The following is a 19641-nucleotide window of genomic DNA, read 5'->3' as shown; positions in this document are numbered from 1 at the left end:
ACTTGGTTACACCTTTCGTTTTGGCTTACTCCCGCGGGTGTCATACATACATCCAACTACGATTGCGTGTCAAGTTCAACTCAACTCTTATCTTGACTAAATACTACTTACATTGTGTTGATCCTTGTTATCTACTTTCGTTTTGGCTTACCTGCACAGGTGTCATGCGAAGTATCCAACTACGAGCAAGTTCATTTCACAACTTAAACTCTTATTAGATTGGGTTTTTCCTGCACACTGATAGTGGAGTTTATTATTTTTATTTTTTTTCTTCTTCTTCTTGTTTTTTTAATAAAGATGATGTATATAATCACAATGTATATGTTAAACGCATCTGCTCTGACCTTTCCCATCTCCAAATTTTTAGAGCAGCAAGGCTCTCATTGCTTAAAAAGATAAAAATAAAATTACTTGAAATTTTTTTAAAAGAGGATTGAGCAAAGGCTTGCGCACATAAAAATTAAGACTGGCAAACAATGAAGAAGCTACTAAGATAGAGAGAAGTATGATATTCATAGTGAGTGAACGAGTGAAGTACATAAGTATCATCGCGACTGTTAATTTTGATGGAACATAAAGAACGCAAGCGCAACGGAAACAATGAAATGAACAACATTCTAATTGCAATAAAATCAAGAAGAAGCATGCAAAAGGGATAGAAAATACAACCTTTGAAGACTCCACTGTTCCCATGCACGAACGACATCACCAATGGTAAATCCTCGCTATTCTCTGGTTGAAGAACACGGTTGGGGGACCGTTTTGTTAGTGAAAATAAGGGAATTTCACTATAGAAAGAAGGAGAGTAAATGAGAGTTGAGGTGGAAGAGTTTAGGTCAAAAGTTGTACAAGCATTAGTCTTGCAAATTTAAAAAAAACAAAGCATTTTGTAGAGAAAACACCTATTTTGCATGTCTTCCACCTCAAACTCCACTAGCATGTAATCTCTAGTGTCAAGATTGGGAAATGCTAGCTCAAAGTTCACTTAGTTAGTGAGAAAATCCAACAATCGAATTTTTCCACTAACTAATTTTTTAATAAAAAAATGAAAAAAAAATTTTCAAATTTTAGAAAAAAAATTAATTAAAACAATTTCAATTAAATAAAATAAATAAATTTAATATCACATATTAAATTGTTTATGAAACCTAGCTTTGATTAATCACATTAATCAAGTTTAAAAAATACTTTCATGATAATGATCAATTATACTTTAATAAATAAATAAATAATTGTAAATTATATCTCATGTAAAATACAATTTTTCCTAAAACCCAAATTTGAACATTCAAATTCTTACTTCACATAGTTCTTCAATTTTGTCTAAATTGAGCTAGCAAGAAGACCCGATGGACTTACAGATCATGGGCTCCAACAATCTGAGACTAACCGATCAAATTCTTTAACCTAGTTAATCAACATTCATTAATGTTCATTATAGCTTGTAGTTGCATTTTCCTCACTGTAGATATATAATTTGTCCATTTGACATAACCATCATCAATAAGTTGATCATTCACAAGTTGTTCGTAAGCTCAGCTAAGTCAAATACCGAAATACCCCCGAGTTACATTTTTGCTCTTAAGTACCACTGTCCATATGATGAACAATTGATTTAGGATAATCACTAAATCCATTCCCTCTTAGGCCAACGAGAGGATGGGACCCCTTGTTCAAGACTCCGGATCAACCCTTAAGGGAACAACCTTTCTACTATCTGTAAAATGGGTAGGAGTGAATTTCATCTTGCAAAATCTATGTCCCCAGCTATCTACCTGGTCTTATCCTTGAAATGGGAGGCATATTGAGCAGCGAAGTTGAGTTTACCCTCATCTATGCAGATCAAGGGACAATCACGAATAAATAGGAGTTCATAGATAACTCAGGATTCAAATTAAGTTATCTAGGTCGTCAAGAAGTGAAATTAATCAGTGTTAACAGTAAACGGTGTTAATACGTAACAGTTATTGTTTCGTGGTCTATCTTACATGATCTCATTGTGTAGAAAACCCACACTCTCATGTCTCTACATGAACGAACTGATCACATCATTTATGACACTTTACAACATTTGTAACAATCATAAAATGGGTCGTATTCAATAGTATCTTCAAAAATAGGTACCAAACCTAATCCAAGTACTATAGACGGTTTAGGCTATTTTACTCGAACTTGATCAAGTTTATGGTTGGGATTAGTGTCCTATTCTTTCGGAGTCTCGTAGTTTGTAAATTGTACACATTGTTATGAATAAAATAAGAGGTATTTTATTTGGCATTTACTCATATCCAATAAACAAAGCTCCATGGTTATTGTATGAAAACTTAAGCATGTATATGAGATATACAAGTGGATTGTGCTTTAAGTGATAACCTAAAAAGGTCCATAGTATAAAGATTAAGGAGGGATGCTCGATCCTTGTGGCACTACAGATACGACCCACTTTGTAGAGGTTTGCAAGTGTTATGAACTACTATAAATGGTAGATCTTGACCATTCATGTGGAGACATGTGAGCAGGGGTGTCCTATACAAAGAGTTTGTATAAGACCGGACCACGAAATGACTAGTCTCTTTATATAATGTCCTTGATACTTGGGACTTACATTTTAGCTAAATGACCATAGGTGACGTGACCTCAATCTTGAGTATTTTGGGAACTTCTACCTTTGAGGGTAGTCCTTTGATAGTATAGGTGAGAGTGGCCAGATTGCCAACTCAACAAGCTTACCTTTTTGGGGATTTGTCTGATTTGGGAGTTGGGAACTCAGCTACACAAATGGAATTCACTCCTTCCCTAAAGTAGGGGTAAGTAGATAGAGTGCTCCCTTTAGGACTGATTCTGGTGCTTGAACATAGTGACCACAGCGTCTCTTTGGAAGAGAGGACTTAGTCATAGTAGGACTATAACTTATGTTCATTAGAGGGATCAGTGGTACTTGAGGAGTTAAATGTAACTACAAGAGCATAACGGTATATTGGTCAAGCTGTACTTATGAGCGATCTGTGAAGGGTTATTGCATTGTTGATTGGTTGATATGAAAACAAAATATATATGTAGTAAGGAGAGTGCATCTGTTGGTCTTTAGTGAAGTGCCCAATAGTTAACAGATGGTGGATCCCATGACTAAGGAATTTAGTCAGTTATTCACGTACTGTTGGAGCTTCAAGCTACGGGTCCATAAGATTCCCTTGGTAGCTAAATGGATTCAAGTTGAGAATAAGTTCTTGGGGTTGATTTGAAATGTTCAAATTAACAAGAGGAAATTTGATTATATATGATATGGTCAAAGTGATGTATGAGATACATCAAGTGGAAAATTAATGTAAATGAGATTTACATTAAGTACTATAAAATAGAAAAAAAAAAAACTATGGTTTATATGTTTCATGAGATGAAATATTAAAACTATAGGTTATAAATATTATATGGTGAGTTGGTTATCATATATATTTATAATAATATTAATTATTAGATAATTATATCTTTTTCTCTAATAACCAATTGAGTGAGAGGTTATTGGTGGTTTTATGGTAACCGTGAGATAAAAGGAAAAACGGTTTTCCTAAATTTAGAAGAGTTGTTATTCTCGAAAAGATCTCACGCAGATGCTATCAAGTGAAATTGTTTCACTAAACGGTAGCTGAAAGAGAAACTAAACGATCGTGGAGTGTTACTATACAATAGTTCACCCAGCTAGTCATAGCTAAATGATCGCAGGGCATTTTCTATACGATAGGTTGCCTTCGTCTACACGATTGAGCATTCGTCTATACGATAGACTTTCTCATCTCCCACTTGCTCAATCGTTTATATAGATTTCAAGTTGTTGAATAACCCTCCCACTACGTTGAGGCATACTCAACTCTTCAGATGGACGTGACGGGACAACAACAGTTGTTGATGAACCAGCTTGATCAAAAACTCTTGTTGATGTTTCTGTAGCATCTTTGGTCATTTCTTGCAATATTAGTTTATTGCGAGGTAGAAGATTTTTTATATAATCTTCTTTCAAGAATGTAGTGTTTGTCGATACAAATACTTTATCTTCTTGGGGATCATAGAACAATCCTCTTTTTGTTTCTTTAGGTTATCCTACAAAAAGACATAACTTCAAACGTGTTTCTAGTTTCTTAGGATTTTGTACCAATACATGTGTTGGACAACCGCAGATACGAAAATGACATAAACTAGTTTTGCGTCCTTTCCATAATTCATACAGTTTTTCTGAAACACTTTTTGAAGGAACAACATTTAAAAGATATACTGCAGTCTGTACTGCAAACCCTAAAAAAGATAGAGGTAACTGAGCATAACTCATCATTGATCGAACCATGTCTAACAAGGTTCAATTTCTCCTTTCTGAAACACCGTTTTGTTATGGTGTTCCAGGCGCTGTGAGCTGGGATTGAATTCCTGATCTACTAGATAGTTCTAGAATTGTAAATCCATATACTCACCACCTCGATCCGAACGAAGTGTTTTAATTCTTTTACTTAACAAATTTTCTGTCTCGGTCTTTGAACTTTTCAAGAGTTTCAGACTTATGACTGATTAAGTAAATGTAGCCATATCTCGAGTAATCATCATCAAAACTGACGAAATATAGATAGCCTCCTAGTGCTTTTACATTCATCGGACCACATAGGTCTGAATGTATTAGTTCGAGAGGCTCTTTAGACCTTTGTCAGAAAAAGATCTTTTTGTCATCTTTCCCTCAAGACATGATTCGCATGGAGGTAAAGAACTATCTTCTAACTGACTTAGATGACCATTTTTTACTAATCTCTTAATTCTGTTGAGATTAATGTGACCAAGTCTAAGGTGCCAAAGATAGGCGTTAGGAGAAATTTTCTGTTTTTTATTTTGAGTCTCAGCCATTTTAAACATCTCTAAAAGCTATAATAATATGCTTAGTTTTAATATAAGTGTTATATTAAAATATGTTTGTTTGAAGGAAGCATGTTATAGATGAATGCTCTAGGGTTATAATTGTTATAATTTATTTTATAATTGTTATAAAATAACCTAGACTTCTAAAAGCTATAATAAAGATAAAATGCATGCTCACTTAGGGTTAACAATCGAGCAATCCCAATTTTCATAGAAAATAGGTCCATATCTTGTAAAACCGAAGTTACAAGAAAACTCACTCAACAAGATCTTGGCAAAAGGTCAGATAAAATGACTAAGGTTGAAGGTTTTTAAGTTAATGGTTCACGGAACACCTACTACCTGGAGATCGAGTCGGCGTCTGAGTTAGGTGAAACTGATTTTATGAGCATGCGTGAGCAGTGTGAGGTAAGTTATACTCGGATGAATCGCCTAGTCTTAGGATATGTTAAGTTATCTGAAATGTATCACAAAGTATTTTATACCCTAACCGTCTAGAACACTTCAGCTGGAGAGAAGTAATGTACTTTTAGCTCTAGCGTCCCAAAGAGTTCACACCGTGATATTCATGCTTGGCTTTGGGCCGCCCTGGGAGCGGACTCCATTCGGAGAGTGTTTGTATGAGTCAATACCAAGGTGAATAGGGGAAGTTGCTCATAGTGAGTGGGAGAAGGAAGTGTGTCAACACATCCTACAGTCTCTTCCATTAAGTCGCACCATGAGATTCCTATAATGTACCTGCATGTCTGCCCTTGAGCGACCTTACCAATCGAAGGGTTGTATTATACGATTCGGAACTCCACGAACTCTAGAAATTGATAGGGTCTCTCAGGTCCATTTTCATTCTTGTCTTTCCAACTCCGGGAGCATAATGATTCCGATCTTTGAGGTTTGAAAATGGAGGGTCACACTTACGAGAATTACCAAGTGTTAGTAAATTCTTGACCAAAGTAGCGATAACTAAGTTACTATAGGAATAAGAGTTATTCTGGTGATAGTACTAGTCAAGATAGTCTTGGTTCAACAGAGGAATAGTCGATCACCCCTCGGTGAAGGTTATTCTAAACCGTTGAAATATCGTTGCAAATATAATAATGTTGGGTATATTATTTATTTATTTATTTTTTGCTAAACTTTACTGGGTTTTAAAGATTAATGTTTTTTTACTAAAAAGGATATGTTTTTCTCTTCAGCATGACTAGTTCTTTAGTTCAAATATTAGCTTTTGAAAAACTTAACGGCGACAACTACTCAACATGGAAAACAAATCTGAATACAATACTAGTAATAGATAACCTGAGCTTTGTCTTAATTGAGGAATGTCCTCAGGCCCCTGCCTCAAATGCTAGCCGAACTAGTCGGGATGCTTATGATCGATGGGTTAAGGCTAATGATAAAGCCCATGTCTATATTCTTGCCAGCATGACTGATGTATTGGTGGAAAAATACGAATCCTTGGGCATAGCTAAGGCTATCATGGATTCATTAAAAGAGATGTTCGGACAACGATCATTAATCCCAAGACACGAGGCAATTAAGTACATTTACAATAAGCGTATGAAAGAAGGGACCTTTGTTAGAGAACATGTTCTGGACATGATGGTCCACTTCAATATTGCTGATGTAAATGGTGGTACCATCGACGAGGCAAATCAGGTTAGCTTTATTATGGAGTATCTTCCGAAGAGCTTCATACCTTTTCAAACGAATGCTTCTCTGAATAAGATAGAGTTTAATCTGACAACCCTTCTTAACAAGCTCCAACGGTTTCAAACTCTTACAAAGTCTAAGGGGAAAGAAGTGGAGGCAAATGTTGTCACCACAAAGAAAGTTTTAAAAGGATCGTCCTCTAAAACTAAAGTTGGACCTTCAAAGAAAAAAAAATGTTCAAATGAAAAAGAAGGGTAAGGGGAAGACTCCCATGAAAGGGAAAGAAAGTTGCAGAAAAAGGAAAAATTTTCCACTGCAACCAAAATGGGCATTGGAAGAGGAACTGCCCGAAATACAGCTGAGAAAAAAGCAGAAAAAGAAGCACAAGGTAAATATGATTTACTAGTTGTTGAAACATGTTTAGTGGAGCATGATACCTCAACCTGGATATTGGATTCAGGAGCCACTAATCATATTTGCTTCTCTTTTTAGGAATCTAGTTCCTAGAAAACGTTTGAAAAAGGTGAGATCACCCTCAAGGTTGGAACAGGAGAGGTTGTCTCGGCCGAAGCAGTGGGAGACTTGAAGTTGTTTTTCAACTATAGATATATCATACTTAAAAATGTTGTGTATGCTCCTAAAATGAGATGGAATTTAATATCTATCATATGTATATTAGAACAAATGTATAAAATATCTTTTGAAATTAATGAAGCGTTCATTTTCAGAAAGGGTATTCAAATTTGTTCTGCTATACTTGAAAACAACTTATATAAGTTAAGACCAACTAAAGCAAAATTTGTCTTAAATACTGAGATGTTTAGAACAGTTGAAACTCAGAATAAAAGACAAAAAGTTTCTTCTAATGCCTATCTATGGCACTTAAGACTTGGCCACATAAATCTCAAAAGGATTGAGAGATTGGTTAAGAATGGACTCCTAAATCAGTTAGAAGACAATTCTTTACCTCCATGTGAGTCTTGTCTTGAGGGAAAAATGACTAAGAGATCTTTTACTAGAAAAGGTCTCAGAGCCACAATACCCTTAAAGCTCGTACATTCGGATCTCTATGGACCGATGAATGTCAAAGCTCGAGGTGGGTATGAATATTTTATCAGTTTTATTGATGATTATTCAATGTATGGTCATATTTACCTAATGCATCACAAGTCTGATTCTTTTGAAAAGTTCAAAGAATATAAGGTTGAGGTTGAGAACTAGTTAGGCAAAACAATTAAGACACTATGATCAAATCGAGGTGGGGAATACATGGACTTAAGATTCCAAGACTATATAATAGAACACGGAATCAAGTCACAACTCTCTGCACCTAATATGCCTCAGCAGAACGGTGTATCTGAAAGAAGAAACAGAACCTTGTTGGACATGGTTCTCTCAATGATGAGCTTTTCTAAGTTACCTGATTCCTTTTGGGGACATGCATTAGAAACTGTTGTCTATATTTTGAATAACATTCACTCTAAAAGTGTTTCAAAAACACCTTATGAGCTATGGAAAGGGCGTAAAGGAAGTTCATATCACTTTAGGATTTGGGGATGCCCGGCACACGTGTTGGTGCAAAATCCAAAAAAATTGGAACGTTGTTCAAAACTATGCCTATTTATAGGTTATCCAAAAGAAACAAAAGGTTGTCTATTTTACAATCCTCAAGAGAATAATGTATTTGTATCGAAAAATGTCACATTCTTAGAGGAAGACAACATAAGAAGTCATCAACCTCGTAGTAGACTAGTATTGAATGAAATTTCCAAAGACGCTACAGATAGAGCTAGTTCATCTACTAAAGTAGTAGATAAAACTAGTATATCTGGCCAATCACATCCTTCTCAAGAGTTGAGAATGCCTCGACGTAGTGGGAGGGTTGTTCATCAGCCTGATCGTTACTTGGATTTAACAGAAACACAAGTCATCATACCTGATGACCGCATAGGGGATCCATTGACCTATAAACAGGTGATGAAAGATGTGGATCATGATCAGTGGGTCAAAGCCATGGACCTCGAAATGGAGTCTACCTACTTCAATTCTGTCTGGGAACTTGTAGATCAACCAAATGATGTAAAACCAATTGGTTGTAAGTGGATCTATAAGAGAAAATGAGACCAAGCCGGTAAAGTATAGATTTTTAAGGCTCGACTTATGGCAAAGGGTTATACCCAGAGAGAGGGAGTGGACTATGAAGAAACTTTCTCTCCCATTGCCATGCTTAAGTCAATTAGAATACTCTTATCCATTGCCACCTTTTATGACTATAAAATTTGGCAAATGGATGTCAAGACAGCCTTCTAAATGGTGATCTTGAGGAGAGTATCTATATGGCTCAACCAGAGGGGTTTATTGCACAGGGTCAAGAACAAAAGATTTGTAAGCTTCAAAAATCCATTTATGGGTTGGAACAAGCTTCTAGATCTTGGAATATAAGATTTGATACTACGATCAAATCTTATGGCTTTGAACAGAATGTTAATGAGCCTTGTGTTTACAAGGAGATCATCAATTCTACTATAGCGTTCTTAGTTTTATATGTTGACGATATTCTACTCATTGGGAATGAAGTAGGTTACCTAACTGACATCAAGAAATGGCTAGCAATGCAGTTCCAAATGAAATATTTAGGAAATGCGCAGTATGATCTCGGATTCAGATTATTTGGAATCGCAAGAACAAAACACTAGCCATGTCTCAAGCAAATAGACAAAATGTTGTCTAGGTATAAGATGCAAAATTCCAAAAGAGGTCAGTCACCTTACAGATATAGAATTCATTTGTCAAATGATCAATGTCCTAAGACACCTCAAGAGGTTGAGGATATGAGACACATTCCCTATGCTTCTCCAGTAGGGAGCCTGATGTATGTAATGTTATGTACTAAACCTGACATATGCTACGTAGTAGGGATAGTCAGTAGGTATCAATCCAATCCTGGATATGATCATTGGTCTGTTGTTAAAAATATCCTCAAGTATCTTAGAAGAATGAGAATTTGAGCTCCTAAAACGACATTCCCTATGCTTCTCCTAAAATGCTCATGTATGGTACTCAAGATTTGATCCTTACTAGATACACTGACTCTGACTTTCAAACTGATAAAGATGCAAGAAAATCTACATCGAGATCAGTGTTCATTCTGAATGGAGGAGCAATAATGTGGAGAAGTGTGAAGTAAAACTATATTGCAGACTTCGCAATGGAAGCTGAATATGTAGTTGTATGTGAAGCAGCAAAGGAAGCAGTATGGTTGAGAAAATTCTTGACAGATTTGAAAGTCGCTCAAAATATGCATCTTCCTATTACCCTATATTGTGATAATAGTGGTGCAGTTGCAAATTCAAGAGAACCAAGAAGCCATAAGTGCGGCAAGCATATTGAGCGCAAATACCATCTTATCTGGGAGATTGTACATCGTGGATACGTTGTAGTGATCCAGATATCTTCTGAGCAAATTATGATTTCAATGATGAAACACATGCTTCTATTTTTTCCATATACACTAGAGTCAACTTAATCTTAGGACAATCACCTCATGAAATATTTCTAGAAGTTAGTGGTCTGCTAGCTTTCTTTCAAACGGACCCTTTACGGAACTTCCTAGGAACATCGTATGACTTCTTTCAATCTTTTGGCAATGAGGACATTGCTGCATTTTAAATTTAGGGGTGCGGTATTCATTTTCGACCTTGCTATTTTAGCCTTGCTTATTCAATAATAATAATAATAATAATAATAATAATAATAATAACGTTGCGATCAGATCCTACTCGTAGTTGGATGTCCGCATGACACACATGAGGGCAAGCCAAAACGAAGGTAAGAATCGTAATCAACGCATAAATAAATTACCGCAACTCCGCTACCAAATGGGCATGAGTTTAGTCTGAGAAAGAGTGCCTTGCTCGTAGTTGGATGTCCGCATGACACACGTGGGGGCAAGCCAAAACGAAGGCGAGGCACTTGGATTAGCGCAAGGTCAAAGGAAAAAAAATAATGTCTATAATATGCGAGGATATAAAAAAAATCAGTTAACTCCCAGTGAAAAAAAAAAGTTTTGTTGAAATAAATCATACGATGCCCTAGAATATAGTAAAGTCTTTTTGAAGGTTAAGCTTGTGATCCCTAAATTCTAGAAATATTTTAAGAAAGGACTTGGATAGGAATTAAGGAAATTATGGTGTATAGGATTTGAATAAGGCATCCTTGAGAAACCTAGGAAAAAAAATTGTGGTTGACTTTCTAAAGGAAATCTTTAGCTTCTGCTTGAGGACAAGCAATGTTTAAAATTGGGGGTGTGATAACGGGCAGAAATGCACGTTATTACAGTGCTAAGTTATAAAATAATGCAGGTTTGCGTTGATAAAAATATACAAGATTGCGTCCAAAAGCATTAAGTTCACAATATTGCGGTCACATGCATCAATCACATTAAAACAGTTAGCTTATGTATTTTTATGCAGAATATGCATTGACGCAAGGCGAAAAATGTGATCCAAAGAAATCACTGGCCGATCGCATCAAAAGATTGTGTTAAGTAAGGCTATGTGGTCATTTTCTCTCGCAAATATCTGTTCAATAAGGTTTCCGCATAAAGCTGACGCAACTTGGTGAGAGCATTCGGGTGAAAAGCGTAATAAATCACGATGGGACAAAAAGCTGATGACAGTCGATTCCGAATTAAGTTACAAGCCGTTAACGAACTACTGTAGCAAGTACACTCAACTTTTCGATGAAAAATATTTGGTGCATCAAATAGAGAATTAATGTCATCCCATCAGTGCAATCAAAAGAGAGAAGAAGCCTTTCACCCCGAAGCTCTATAAATACCAGAGGCCACCTTCATTGAAGGAGTTCAGATAGTTAGATAATTTTCTCCAAAGTTAAAAGTAGCCTTGTTCTTAGTTTTTCTTTTATTTAGAAGGCGGAAGAAAGGGAAGTGATATTGTACTGAGAGATCATTTCGGTGAACTTGGAAGAGTGTCGGAAGCATCGAGATCAGAGAGAGGGCCAACTTCTGTGGAAGCAGAAACATCTTTTGAGCAGAATAAAGTGTAAAAGCCTTGGGAGCACGAAATTGCTACCAGACTCTCTATCCTTATCTTCCATTGTCATTTTGTACTCTAAACTTATCTGTAGAAATGGAATTTACATCTTTATATCTGTTCACTCTCTATACATTACGCATGAGTAGCTAAATCTGTCGAATAGGTTGAGAAGCACTTAGCTAGCATAACTGGGGATCCTCATTCTATGCGATTATCTTGCATTATGTATGCGTCATTCATTAGAGATACTCAAGAGAGTAGTCTAAGGATAGAATCTAGGCTTAGAAAAGCCAGGTTAGAATCTAGGCTCGAGAGAGTCAGATTAGAAATGCATAATCAAGAGATAGAAGCTTAGCAATAAGTACTGTTTGCTATTTACACATCACATGCATCCTAGAGATAGGTTATGATTGCATGCGGTCATCTTGTCTTTGTGTGCATCTTGCATCATCGCATAGGCAAGAAGTAGAGACGTAGGAATAAGCTCTATGGACATTATCACATTCATCACATGCATCCTAGAATTAGAAGTTACCGCATTTTCATTGGAAAATGATTTGTTGTCGCATGAGTGTAGCATGATCGCGTAGTTTGATTGCATTCTCAGGAAACGCTAACTAAAGACCTTCTCAACCCGTTCCTTCACATACTCAGTGTATCTATCGCATAATCAATCTTTTCTTAAATCCGTCGCATACTTTTTATACCGTAAACAACAACCCAACAACTCTTTGATCCATTGGTTTCCGCAAAGTCATCTTGAAAATTATTGTCGCATATTGTTTTCCTTAGTCCCTAAGTTCGACCCTGGACTTAGTAGGAAACCCAGTAGGATTTATATTTGGATTCTGCTGAGAAAACTTATTGCACAATGCATTTTCCATCACCACAATTCCTTTTATTAATTCACCACATAAAATAACGCATCAAGTTTTTGGCACCATTGCCAGGAAACTTGGTAATTCAGTGTTCTAACGGTAATTTTTCTGATTTATTTGCAGCTTTCAATATCTGGCGAATTTTGGCCCAGAGTGAAAGGACGTTCCAACGAAGACTGAGAGATAAACGCCAACAACAACCACAAGAGAAAGATATTATGGTGGAACAACCTGGAAATGGAGCACCAAATCAAAATAATGTCATGGCGAATCCCATTCTATTGGCGAACAATCGCAATAGTCCCATTCGGGACTATGCATCGCCTAACCTCTACGATTTTTCCCCAGGAATCATGAGGCCTGCTCTTGATGGATCGAGATTCGAAATGAAACCAGTGATGTTGCAGATGATCCAAACTGCTGAACAGTTTAGAGGAAGGCATGGTGAAGACCCGCACGCCCACCTCCGGAGCTTCATAGAAATCTGCAACACTTTTGTGTTCCCGAATATCTCTACCGAGGAAGTTTGACTAACTTTATTCCCGTTTTCGTTGTGTGACCAGGCATGAAAATGGGCGTATTCTCTCAAACTGGGGGAGATTACTTCTTGGGAACAAGTAGTAGAGAAGTTTATGAAGAAATATTTCCCACCAACTGAAAATGCCAGGAGATGGAAATTAATAACCAATTTTGAACAGGACATGGACGAATCGCTCAACGATGCTTGGGCAAGGTTTAAGAGGCTGGTAAGAGACTGCTCGCACAACGGATTATCAGACTGCTTACAAATGGAGATTTTTTTTTATCATGGATTAAACCTTGCCTTACAGACCACTACCAATGCAACAGCCGCTAGAGGTCTGCTAGATAAAACATATGATGAGGCCAAAAACATCCTTGATCGCATCTCTAAAAATCACGAGGACTAGAGAGAGCGATCAAAGATTGAGAATAAAGGATAGTGATGTAAACAATGGTGCTATCGCATCCCTTCAAAGTCAGATGACTGCGATGATGAACTTGATACAGGGAATTGCAATCAACAGCCCAACAACGCATAGTGGGCAAGTAAACGCAATCAACCAGACTGCCGCAAGGTGTGCTACTTGTAGTGAAGAACACGCAATGGAGGAATGCTCGCAAAACCCATAGTCAATTTATTTTGTGAAGAATAACCCGTTTTCTAACACGTAAAACCCTGGGTAGAGAAACCACCTCAACTTTGCATGGAAAAATTAGCAGCAAATTTTCAATCAGTGGTGCAAAAAGTAGGGCCATCTGTATTTTTTCCGCGAAACAACGGTCATACGAGTAATCAAGCCAGTAGTTCGCAAGCGCCGCAATCTTCCTCTTTGGAAAGTTTTTTGAAGCAATATATTGAGAAGAACGAAACTGTGCTTCAAAACCAAGCAATGTCTATCCGTAACCTGGAAATACAGATAGGCCAGATTGTAGGAAAACTCAAGAACAGACCGCAAGGGACCCTATCGAGTTCAACGAAACTTCCACGCAACCCAGGGAGTATGGGTAAAGAGCAATGTCAAGTGTGACATTGCGGAATGGAAAGACAGTGGCAGGGGAGAAAAAGAAGCCTAGCCGGACTACTTCAATTGCGCTGAAACTAGAGATTGCGGTGACTGAAGAAGAAGCAGAAGAAAAAGAGGCAATAGAGCCAGAGATTGCGTCAAACTCAAGGACAAAGAAGAAAAATGATGAGGTACAATGTGAACCCCGAATCCCAATTTTACACTTAAGTGTGTTTTCTTATTTAAATTGTCTTAATTTTCCACTTAATTGTGTGTCCCTATTTAAATTTGTATAAATAAGTTGAGTAGGTTAATGAGAAAGTTAGTGTGAAATGGTGAAGAAGGAATGGGTATTTGAAAAGAAAAATACGGACATTGAGTTTGGGAAATTTGGGAAAAATTGGCTAAGTATGGAAAATTTATGTGAAATGCGTGTTGTGCACAAAGCACAAGAAGGCAGGTGACTAGTGGCATAATCGTGTAGAAATTGCACGGAGACGAACAATGTTCGCAGTAGCTAAGAGCGAGATCGTTGAGAGTGAGATCAGCGAGATCATTGAGAGCAAGATCATTGAGACCGATACCAGCGAGAAAGCTGGAGAGAGCGAGAGTGGAGAGAGCGAGACCAGCGAGAAAGCTGGAGAGAGCGAGAGTGGAGAGAAAAGTTGGAGAGAAAGTTAGAGAGAGCGAGACCAGCGAGATTGCTGGACAGAACGAGAGTGAAGAGAGTAAGATTTTGAGGGAGAAAGGGGGAGAAAGCGAGAGTGGAGAGAGCGAGACCAGCGAGAAAGTGGGAGAGAGCGACACTGCCGAGAGTGTAGAGAGTGACTCTACCGAGAGTGGAGAGAGCGACACTACCAAGAGCGGAAAGAGTGAGAGCACCTATGCGTTAGCCTTGCTTTGTCTGATTCGAACGTCACGCCCACGCCTCGCCTATGCATTGAACGGTCGAGTAAGCATCTGGGTGATGTATTTGGATGCGTTGGGGTGGATTATGCATTTAAAAACCCTAATTTGAATACAAACAAAGCTGAAGACGTAAGGGAAAACGTCAATTAAAATCTAGGTATCCGATTAAGAGAAATTCTTAAACCCTAAGAAATTGTGTTGGATGCGTTTGGGAAGAACACATTGAACCAAGGTGAAGTCAGCTTATGTTGATAAAGGGAGGATTAAACATTTGGCCACGCAACCAAGTAGGTGCTGTCAATCCCACGAGCAATTTGAATGCCTATAAATAGGGAGTTGGGATTTCATTTTCAAATCACACAAAAATCATAAATTTCGTAGAGAAAATAGAAGGCAGTGAGGGTTCAGAGGAATGTGTCAACTTTGGACGAGAAGATCTTCCAATCTACTCCTGAGTTTGGAGTGACTCTAAAGCCGTATGAAAGCTCTAGAAGTCTAGTTTTTAGATTAGGGCTGCCGGAGGAAAAGGCTCAAAGGAACTGGGCTGGAGGTTGAGAAGAAGGCAGAAGGGTCAGACTATCGGATTAGTCTGCGCCAGTCTTGAAGCTTTTGAGATTCCGGCCAAACCACGAGGAATTCTGAGCTGAAACTCTAGGTAACATTCCTGAGACATTTTAGAATAAGTTTGTAGAAGAAAGTATTTCCAAATAAGGTTTGGACCTATGAGTAATCTAAGTTGTAAGTTGAATCTGGATTCTAGGGGTGAAAAAGGGACCCGAGGAGCTACTAGAGTGAAAGTTCCTAAGAGTTCGAGGTGAGTGGCATTTTTAAACTGTTTTGATTACAAACGTTTTACAGAAAGCATGTTTGCAAAAATAATTCTCATGCCTACTAGTTTTATAAAGTGGTTTCCAAGCAAGATCTAAATTGTGTTGTGAACGCATGCATATTGTTGAAAAACTATTTACATATGTATATGTAGTGATTTTATCCAGCAGGCATTACCTCTTTAAAGGCATATTGTATATGTGTTATACTGTACATGCTTTAAAGAGAAAAGTTATTTAGAAATAGTTTTGATAAAATGCGATGCCGAAGTACAAGGAGAAGGCATCCACCCAACTAGATACTGAAGTACAAGGAGAAGGTATCTATTGGTACTGAAGTACGTTTGAGAAGGTACCAAGCCAACAGGATACTGAAGTACGTTGGAGAAGGTATCCTAGTAGCTCGATATTGAAGTACAAGGAGAAGGTATCTGAGCATTAGTACCTAATGTGGCCACAGGTGAATAAAGTCAGAGATTGAGCAAAAGGGTTCTCTCTGGACTAATAGTTGGTGTTGGGATTATTTTACCAGTTATATAGTACTTGATTTGAGAAATGATTTTACTGTGTTATGTTTAAAACAGCTTTATATAATTTACGCTTGGAAAATATTTATGCTGCAAAAGTTTATATTTCAAATAAAACTATTTTCTGAGATTATTCATGAGAATTTACTATGTTTTCTCGGTCACTCACTGAGCGTAAGCTCACCTCGTTTTCATATGTTTCCCCCCCCCCCCCCCCACAGGTAGAGGTCAAATCCTTTGAAGACAGCTCAGTATCTGCTCTTCCACTAAAGGACGAAAAGACTTGTAACCGTTTGCTAGTTGGTTATTGTTAATATTGTACACATGTTGCTATTGTTCATAGAGAGACTAGGGTTTGTGGGTTTTGGGACTTGTAAATCTAATGTTGTAAATACTCTAAATATATTAAGTTTCTAAGTTATAATTGTGGGCCTACAGCCGCCCCGTTGCATATAATTTGTACTTGGTATCAGAGTTATTCCGCAAGAGGTTTTAGGCAGTAAGTGTCAGCCTAAGGGTTGATAACTGCTGCAGTCACGGCCTTCTCTAGGCTAAGAGGGTGGTCTGGGGTGGGGTGTGACATACAGTACCAACGCTTCTTGAATATGTTAAAACAATTGCATATTAATATATCGTTCACTGAAGCAATTGAGAAGATGCTTGCATATGCGAAGTTTCTAAAGGATTTGGTGACAAAGAAGAGAGGCACTGGTAAGTTCGCCACAGTGGCTTTGACGCATAGCTCAAAATCTATAATTCCACCAAAGATGCGTGATCCTAGGAGTTTTAATATACCTTGCTCCATTGGAGGATTGTACATCGGGCAAGCGCTATGCGATCTTGGAGTCAGCATTAACTTGATGCCTCTGTCAATTTTCAAGTAGCTGAATGTGAGGAAACTTGCGCCCACGACAGTGACTCTCTAATTAGCTGATAGATCTCTGGTGCATCCAGAAGGGAAGGTGAAGGACGTGCTGGTTACAATCGACAAATTTATATTGCCAGCAAACTTCATCATCTTGGACTACGAAGTAGACAAAGATGTGCCCATCATTTTGGGGCGGCCTTTTTTATCAACCGGTCGTGCCCAAATTGATGTGCACAAAGGAGAGATCATCTTGAGTGTAAATGGACAGAAGCTCAGGTTTGACATTATCCATGCCATGAAATATCCTAAAGAAAAAGACCTTAATGAATCCAACGATGAACATAGTTTGAATGAAAAAGAGAAGCCTGAAGATGAAAAAGTTGTAGCATGCAATGCGATCACATAAAAAATAAACAAGGAAGATAAGGTGATCGCATCTCAAGAAGTTAATCTGACAGTGAATGAAGAGAGAAAAACAACAAAACTGTCCTTAGAACAACCACCAACAATGGAGCTGAAAACCCTTCCTAACCACCTGAAGTATGCATTTCTGAGGCCGAATGAGAAGCTACCGGTAATCATTTCCTCTACACTTAATGAAGACCAAGAGATGACACTACTGAGAATTCTGAGAAAATATGTAAAAGCCATTGGTTGGACGCTCGCAGACATTCGAGGAATTAGCCCCACATACTCTATGCATAGAATTCGTCTCAAAGAGAATCACAAATGATCGATCAAACATCAGCGCAGACTCAACCTTACGATGAAGGGGGTCGTAAAGAAGAAGATAATCAAGTGGTTAGATGCGGGCATCATCTATCCAATAGCAGATAGCATGTGGGTCAGCCCCATGTAGTGCGTGCCGAAGAAAGAAGGGATGAAAATAGTCCCTAACACAAATAACGAGCTGATACCGCAAAGAACCGCCACCGGATGGTGTATTTACTTGGACTACCGCAAGCTGAATGCAGCAACGAAGAAAAATCATTTCCCTTTACCTTTCATTGACCAAATGCTAGACCGTCTAGCTGGAAATGACTTCTACTGCTTTTTGGATGGGTATGTCGGTTATAATCAGATCATGATTGCTCCCGAAGATCAAGAAAAGACCACATTCACCTGCCCATATGGAACATTTGCTTTTCGTTGCTTGCTGTTCGGCCTCTGCAATGCGTCGAGCACTTTCCAAAGTGCATGATGGCCATCTTTTCAGAATATCTCGAAGACTCTATAGAAATATTCATGGACGACTTCTTTGTATATGGGCACACATACGAAGTCTATCTTGCCAACTTGGAGAAGATATTGAAAATATGTGAGGAGACGAACCTCGTACTTAATTGGGAGAAATGCCATTTTATGGTGAAGTAGGGCAATGTGCTGGGGCATAAGGTATCTAGGGATGGATTGGAGGTGGACAAGGCAAAAATTGAAGCAATTGAAAAGCTCCCACCTCCAACAAGTGTAAAGGCTGTTAGAAGCTTCTTGAGACATGCCGGATTTTATAGACGTTTTGTCAAGGACTTTTCAAAGATAGCACGACCGTTGAGTGCGTTGATGGATGCCGGTAGAAAATTTGACTTTGATGAAAATTTTCGCAATGCATTCATGATTTTGAAGAACGCATAAACGACCGCGCCCATGTTAATCGCACCACATTGGACACTTCCCTTTGAATTAATGTGCGACGCGAGCGGGTATGTGATGGGAGTAGTGTTGGCGCAGAAGAGAAAAACAATACTAATCCCATCGCATATGCGAGTAAGACTTTGAATCCTGCTTAAACTAACTACACCACCACAGAAAAAGAGTTTCTTGCGATAATATTTGCGTTGGAGAAATTCAGAGCTTATTTGCTAGGAACAAAAGTACTCATCCACATTGACCACTCGGCGATAAAATATTTGATGACAAAGAAGGATGCAAAGCCGAGGTTGATTTGATGGGTTCTCCGCCTCCAAGAATTCGATATGGAAATAATTGATCGCAAAGAATCAAGTTTCGGATCATTTATCCAAACTGAAAAATCCTGAGGTTAACCGCAATCAGTCGGAGGTGAGTGCAGTATTCCTAGACGAGCAACTATTTCAGATTGAAGAATTTCCATGGTACGCAGACGTGGTAAATTATCTGGTTTGTAAGCAATTTCCAGAAGATTATATCAACCACCAAAAGAGGAGGCTCAAACATGAATGTAGATCATATTATTGGGATGAGCCAAATCTGTATAAAAGGGGGTCAAACCAGATTCTGCGACTATGTGTACCGGATGCTGCTCACCAATGCATATTATCACAATGTCATGATTCACCATATGGAGGGCACTTTGGAGGCCAGCGCACAGCAACGAAAGTATTACAAAGTGGGTACTATTGGCCAACACTATTTAAGGATGCAAGAGACTACGCGATGAAGTGTGACCGTTGCCAACGCACGGGTAATATTTCATGGAAACATGCGATGCCCATGAACATCATTTTAGAACTGGAGTTGTTCGATGTCT

General features: G+C 38.1%; 1 protein-coding gene across 1 annotated transcript; it reads left to right on the top strand.

Annotated features, from left to right (window-relative positions):
• Positions 1 to 6087: 6087 nt before the first annotated feature.
• On the top strand, positions 6088 to 6801 carry LOC150033965 (uncharacterized). Its single transcript, XM_090317143.1, has one exon. The coding sequence runs from the start codon at positions 6088 to 6090 to the stop codon at positions 6799 to 6801; it is 714 nt and encodes a 237-aa protein (XP_090173269.1).
• The last annotated feature ends 12840 nt before the right edge of the window (positions 6802 to 19641 follow it).

Source organism: Benincasa hispida, chromosome 9 (assembly GCF_027475165.1).
Source record: "Benincasa hispida cultivar pf3 chromosome 9, pf3_genome.v1.1, whole genome shotgun sequence".
Classification (NCBI taxonomy): Eukaryota; Viridiplantae; Streptophyta; class Magnoliopsida; order Cucurbitales; family Cucurbitaceae; genus Benincasa; species Benincasa hispida.
The sequence above is the reverse complement of the archived record's forward strand: the minus strand, read 5'-3'. Positions and strand labels throughout refer to the sequence as shown.